This window comes from Melanotaenia boesemani, chromosome 13 (genome assembly GCF_017639745.1).
Source record: "Melanotaenia boesemani isolate fMelBoe1 chromosome 13, fMelBoe1.pri, whole genome shotgun sequence".
NCBI lineage: Eukaryota > Metazoa > Chordata > Actinopteri > Atheriniformes > Melanotaeniidae > Melanotaenia > Melanotaenia boesemani.
This window is the reverse complement of record NC_055694.1, coordinates 11,276,126-11,282,556: the sequence shown is the minus strand read 5'-3', so window position 1 is coordinate 11,282,556 and position 6,431 is coordinate 11,276,126. Positions and strand designations below refer to the sequence as shown.

At 39.2% G+C, this 6,431-nt stretch overlaps 1 protein-coding gene across 4 annotated transcripts; it reads left to right on the top strand.

Annotated features, from left to right (window-relative positions):
- The first annotated feature begins 13 nt into the window (after nt 1–13).
- mbd4 (methyl-CpG binding domain protein 4) lies at nt 14–5,317 on the top strand. Of its 4 annotated transcripts, XM_042003703.1 has the most exons (14): nt 14–147; nt 360–537; nt 637–1,406; nt 2,092–2,157; nt 2,250–2,384; nt 2,481–2,630; nt 2,714–2,817; nt 2,899–3,615; nt 3,714–3,856; nt 3,952–4,079; nt 4,175–4,274; nt 4,368–4,557; nt 4,701–4,863; nt 5,036–5,316. In XM_042003703.1, the coding sequence occupies exons 2-8, from the start codon at nt 413–415 to the stop codon at nt 2,971–2,973; spliced, it is 1,425 nt and encodes a 474-aa protein (XP_041859637.1). In that variant the 5' UTR covers nt 14–147; nt 360–412; the 3' UTR covers nt 2,974–3,615; nt 3,714–3,856; nt 3,952–4,079; nt 4,175–4,274; nt 4,368–4,557; nt 4,701–4,863; nt 5,036–5,316. The 4 variants fall into 4 exon arrangements, with proteins under 4 accessions (XP_041859637.1, XP_041859638.1, XP_041859639.1 ...); XM_042003704.1 differs by having other exon boundaries at nt 3,717–3,856; nt 4,701–5,317; XM_042003705.1 differs by having other exon boundaries at nt 4,215–4,274; nt 4,701–5,317.
- Nucleotides 5,318–6,431: the final 1,114 nt, after the last annotated feature.

Sequence of the window (6,431 nt, the reverse complement as noted above, 5' to 3'; positions counted from 1 at the left end):
GCAGACTCGGATCTGCTCTCCACTTCCTGCGTGGAAAAGAGGCGCTATGCTGCTTCCATTCCTGTGTTGACATGAGGAAACAACGGGGAAGGCACCGTTGACACAGTTGGAGCATAACATCTCAGTTTGAGGCTGACCAATATTCACGTATGTCACGAGCAGTTTAGTCCTTTTGTGTGCTTTGCTTCTAATTAAGTCCACGTCTGATGTTGGGTAGTATGCATTACATTTGGTGATGTTTTCCGACTGATGCTGTAAAATTGTGTGCTGGTGCTGTGACTTCTAGATAACGATATCACATCAGACATGACTCCTGATATTAGGATGAAAGTTTAAGTGTCACATTGACTCCACCATAGCTGGACTCAATATCATCCCACCAGCTAATACGGAGTTGGAGAAAAGTGGAGACATGAATGACCAAAATTACAAAGATAAACTATACCACTCATCCTCAATGCCCCTTGGATGGATTAAAGAGGTTAGGCAGCGGAAAGCAGGCAAAACAGCAGGAAAACTTGATGTCTACATAATAAGGTGACTCAATGTTTCTAATTCTCAGCACATTTTTTGTTACATGATGCGGGTTACAAATGCAGCCAGTTCAATGTCTAATCAATTTATCTGTTGTTTAAGTCCCAAAGGGCAGAAATTCCGGTCAAGAGCATCCCTGCGTGCTTTCCTCTTAGAAAGTGGGGAAGCAGAGTTGGACATAAGCCATTTTGATTTCACCACATCCAAAGATGAGTTCGCTACCTCACAAACAACTCCATTAAAAGAAAAACCGAGAAGACAAAAGATGAAACAAGCAGATGAACAGCAGGAGAAAATGGGTAAAAACCTGGATCCTCCCCCCAATAAATCCAAAAGATTCTCTTCCTCCTTCAGAAATGGTACTGAAGATAGAGAAGTAGAGACTGTAAAAGATACTAACTCTGTTGATGGTGACATTTTGCTAAAGAGGACACATATAGAAGAGGTTTGTGGGGACAAAACAGATGAGGCTACTAGGGACTGGTCACTGACGACACCTTTAGCACTAGCGGATGATGTAAAAGTGGGAAAGAGCCCTCAAAAGGCGGGGTTGCTGAGGAAAAAGCTACTCAGACTGGCTCCTTCCAGTAATCAACAAAACACCTTACTTGTTGGCAAGAATGAGCAGGCAGACTCACAGCCTTCAGTCCCAACTCTGAATATCGAAGCTGCCACTGAGAGTGAGAATGAAGGTGAGAATGCACCAGACACAGATGTCACACAGATTCACAGCAACGGCGGCGACGACAACTCTAAATTTGAAGTGGAGGCTGATGCTGGCAGTCATCGGGATGATGATGAGGGGGAGGAGGAGGTGTTGTTAACCGGCATCACTGGCGGGAGCTGCACACCAGTTAGAGGTTCCCAAAATAGTAAGTGTGATCTGTGCTGTTTAACAGCTTAAGAAAGATTTTAAGAAAGAAAGTTTAATTTGACCTCCTCCAAAGCACTATATTCACATTTTTATTACATCTTAAGTCAATTTCAGGTGTGCTTAATTTTCTCCAGCTATGAATACATGGACATTTCTTATGTTAGACATAAATATATAAATATGTCTAACATATAGGCAGAGACTCTGTCTCTTTAAACTTAAAGTGCTTTTGTGCTTTCAGTGTACAACATGTAGTTCACCCTATGGCTTCCTTTCTGATACCATATTGTGTATGAGACAGGGTTAAGTTTCAGCAGTGTAATTCTAGTACTCTTGATTACAGCTGCTAATGTCTTATAGCCAGACATTCGTAGATGATGTGATAGTGCAGATCACTTGATTGTACCAGTAACTCAACACAGGATGTGATCTAAAGTGCAGTTTTTTCTGTTGTCTGCAAGTACAGTCCAAATTCTAAAATGTAATACTTGTCAAGAAATATACTGTAATATCTCCTTTATTGATTTCTAATGTGTAGGTGTGTTTTCAGGGATTGTCTGATAGCGTGATTACACAGAATCTACCCAGCAAATCTCAAGACATTGACGAAGGAGCTCAGTTTTGTCTTATATGAAATTGCCCACTTATTCTTCACACAAAAAATGTTTCCTGTTTGCCTACAGAGTCCAAGAGCTTGGAAGACAAACGGAAAACAAGCCCTTATTTCAGTGGGAAGCCCCCCAGAGATGGTAATGCTTGGAGTTTATTTGATTGTATTGTTCAGCATATGACATAAAATCACATGTGTGGTTTTAGTGAAATGTACACTGTCTATAATCAGGGCTTAGTCCACCAAAGAGGAAAGCCTTTAAGAAATGGACACCCCCTAGGTCTCCCTTCAACCTTGTCCAGGAAACCCTTTTCCATGACCCCTGGAAGCTCCTGGTGGCCACTATTTTTCTAAATAAGACAAGTGGTAGGATCTAACTTTCACACATTTTAGCTGTCAGGATGTTGTGCATTAGCTAGCACTCAAATCTGTTTTTTTTCTCCTCTTTTTTTTCTATTAAAGGCAAGATGGCCATTCCAGTGTTGTGGCAGTTCTTTGAGCATTACCCATCTGCAGAAGTGACCCGTAAGGCCGACTGGAAGCCCATGTCTGAACTTATGAAGCCACTCGGGCTGTATGAGCTTCGAGCCAAAACACTAATCCGCTTCTCAGGTGAATATTTGTGCGTTGATGGATTGAGAGAATCCCAGAGAATATTTAAAGCTGTATCATAGGCCCTGCTTTTTTTCCTCTAGACGAATATCTAACTAAACACTGGCGTTACCCTATTGAGTTACATGGTATCGGCAAGTATGGCAACGACTCCTATAGGATCTTCTGTGTTGGAGAGTGGAGACAGGTGAATATAATTCTCCATTTAATACTTTTACATGATTAAATTAATTTTGCTGTTCTAATTAAAACCGTTTACTTGGTGAAGGTGAAACCTGAAGATCACATGTTGAACAAATACCACGCCTGGCTGTGGGAGAACCATGAAGCCCTGAGAATCTGAATTATGAGACTACAAGGAAGATTTTTATCTTGGCAGATGCAAGAAACCATTATATTATATAATCACTGTAATAATCTAATCACATTATGTTAGCATGGTGATGGATTTTCACTTTTAAAGCCTGAACTCCTTTAAGATTAAGCAGCTGTATTCTAGATGTTTAGTCCTTCTTTAAAAAGTTTTAATTCATGTTGAATAAAATGTTTTAAGTGGTTAAAAATGTGAAATTATTGAGTGTAATATTCAGTCATTCTGCTGCTTGTTTTTCTTGTCTCATTCTGGGATAACATAGAGAAACATGCTATGTCTTATGTGATTAATCCATTGCCACAGGCTAATAATCTCTCTTTTAGAGTGCACTGATGCATAGTCACTCCACACAGGAGCTTTCTTTTTATGAGATGTAACCTGATTCCCATGGCAACTGTTACCACCGCAAAACCCTTAGTAAATGCACTGGAGTGCCAAGGGTTTAATCTATAACCAGACACGCTACTGTAATTTGCTGTATTTAAATTTTGATTTGATTTAATGCAAAGAAGACTGAGGACAGTTTTGTTAGATTTAACATTTTGGAACAGTTTCAGCACGTATAAAGTGAAGTCTGGACAGAACTGCTTTTCAACCACAAAATGAGACTACGTAAGGAAAACTTTTGTTTAGTTCACCTGGTATTTTAATATTATCGTTAGTCTTTACATCCATGTTCTGTGATTCTGCTCATGTCTTTATTACTGCAGCAGCTATCTCTATAGCTTCCACACCTGTTTGTATTCCTCGTGACACAACTCCTGTCCGGCAGACTCCGCACCTGCTGGTCACTTCCTTAAAATTTCCCATCATTTCAGATTCTGACTCAACCCCTCTGTGGACAAGTACCCAGGTGAGCAGTGATTTTCTGATTGTGAGCTTCTGTGTCCTGGGAGCTTTGCTTTAACCTCCCCCTAACTAATAACTCCAGTAATCTTTGTCTTAAAGAATATTCCAAGATTGAACCCTTTGCAGCCTCCTTTGGCCCCTAAACGCACAGTCAGTCTGGAGACACAAGCTGTTCACCACCACAACCAGCAGAGGGCACTGTTCATGCAGAGAAAAGATCATTTCAGGTAGATGTGGTCAAAAGAGCTCTTTTTTTTTTTTTTTTTTTTATCAAGAATTATTCCAGGGAGTCATTAGTGCCATATATGCTTTTGCATTTAAGAGCTGAGATTAAAGTCACTGACTTGCAGTTGATGTGTAAGGTATCATCAGGCATGGCAAAAACCCTTTTATGGAACCACTAGTGAGAAAGAAGAGTACAGGTAAAACACACAACTCTTTAGCTTCATCACCCCCTTCGATGAGTCTTTTGTGCTTCAGCTTTGTAGCATTTACAGCTGCACTTTTCTTTGCAGGAAGGATTTGCGAGGGCAGTTAAAGAGGCAGATGGAAGAGAAATGTGTGGCACTAAAAATGCAGGTGACCAGGAAAGCAAAAGAAGCAGAGTCTGTCAGAGAAGTGGACCGTCTTTCCCTGTCCAATGAAAGAGAGCAGAGGATTCAACACAGTAAAGCGATGATGGCCTACAGAGATGAAAACAAGAGGGTACAAACCCACACATGTCTGTTACTAATGCTTTTGTGTGCAGCAGTGTTTGGAGCATGCTTCCTGATGTATGCAATTACAACAAAACAGGGAGTGTCTGAGGCTTTTTCCTCTTGTTTTTGTTGTGTGTTTTATGTGTACAGCTAATGGAGAAGAGCTGGAGGGACAGAGCACTAACACGTTCCCAGGAGGCTCTGAAGGAAAGGGAGCTGCTGTGTCTCAACCCCATTAACTGGAGTGGAACACTGAAATAGCTCCAACCTTTTAAGTCAAAAGCTGTGACTCAAACATCACTGTAGAATTCAGGTATACAAGTCTCACATGACAATGGCATGCAAAATTCAGTTCATACTATTCAAACAAAATTTGTTTTACAGCACTTTTTTGAATACTCTGCCAACTAGGATATGAATGTACCCACCCCACCCCCCTTTTTTATTTAAATACCCATACTTGTTTGTACTTTCTTTTTCCCCAGTAATCTGCAGCATATACCAATTAGTCTGCAGTTGGTTCTTAACATTATCCATCCAAATTTAAGAAGCAGTCAACAGAACAATGTTAATATCTAGTGGTCCAGCTCAAGTCCAGACCTAAATCCTGTCCAGACTCATGGAGGGAGCTAAAGGCCAGAGAGATGCTCTCTCCATCTTCAAAGACCTGGAGCTCATCGCAGGGAAGAAGCTGTCCCAAGTCCCAGTGGTGATGGGCAACGAGCTAAATACTGTCTTGAAGTTGTGATTGCAAATAAAGGCTTTGCCAATCATATCAGATAAAGTGCAGTTATAATTTTGTACAAAACATGTTTGGTAGAAAAGTTACATTTACCACATATAAACCCTGTTGAAAATTTATCATCCAGCACAATCTTTTTTTGTCTTTTCTGTCATTTCCAACCTGAGATTACCTGTTGCTCATTTAAACATCAGTTATGTTAACTGCAGTTCAAATGTAGGATATATAGATTTATAATCTTTAACAGGTAAACAAATCTAAAATTATAACAGATTCCCTGCTCAGTAACTTTGGTGCAACCTCCACATTTTGCAGCATTTTTCCAGAATGACAGAACACACAGTAAACAAAGTATTTCTTATTTTTGATTATATATATATATATATATATATATAGATATATATATATATATATATATATATATATATATATATATATATATATAGATATATATATATGCATTGCATCTTTTGGACTTTTAGCTCTGTTTCTTCACTTAAGTGACCTACAAATGAGGCCGTTAAATGAAATAAAGCAGCAACATGAGCCTACAGGAAGCCTTTGCTTTCCCCAAATGTGCAGAAACTGACAACATTTTCAGGTTTCTCACTTATGGGAACTCGAGAACAACTGCATTCTACAGAACAAAAGTGGGGTAATTTGAGAGGAAATTATATGTTAAGCATTTTTTCTAAATATATAGTATAGAAATACTTGAGTGTTTCTACACTGGAACATCAAACTTTCCCTCTAACACTAACTTCTCTGTATACGCTCTTTCTCCAAGCTAGACGGTTCTATGTTCTGTCTACATAAATGGCAAAAATGAATTTAAAAAAAATGTTATAGAAGCATAGGGAGTGAGGAATTTCTTTTATTGTAAAGCAAACTTCTGTTGTGACTGGACGACATTCCACAGTGGAAAAATAAAAGGTGAATTAGGATGGACGGATGAGAAGTGACACTCGAGTGGCTCTCCTACATGGTGCTATGCTACCCGTTAAAACTACAGCTGAACATTTGCATTGATAATGCACACAGAAACAAGGGAATTCAATAAAATATAAAACATAAATATTGCTTTAAAAAAATAAAGGCAACAGAAAAAAAAGCTTGGATTGATCACATCAGAGCTGCTA

Coding starts and splice junctions, on each gene's coding strand:
- mbd4 (XM_042003704.1), top strand. CDS start 413: ATGAATGACCAAAATTACAAAGATAAACTATACCACTCATCCTCAATG. Junction 2,158..2,249: donor TGGGAAGCCCCCCAGAGATG/GTAATGCTTGGA, acceptor GTCTATAATCAG/GGCTTAGTCCACCAAAGAGG. Junction 2,631..2,713: donor AACACTAATCCGCTTCTCAG/GTGAATATTTGT, acceptor TTTTTCCTCTAG/ACGAATATCTAACTAAACAC.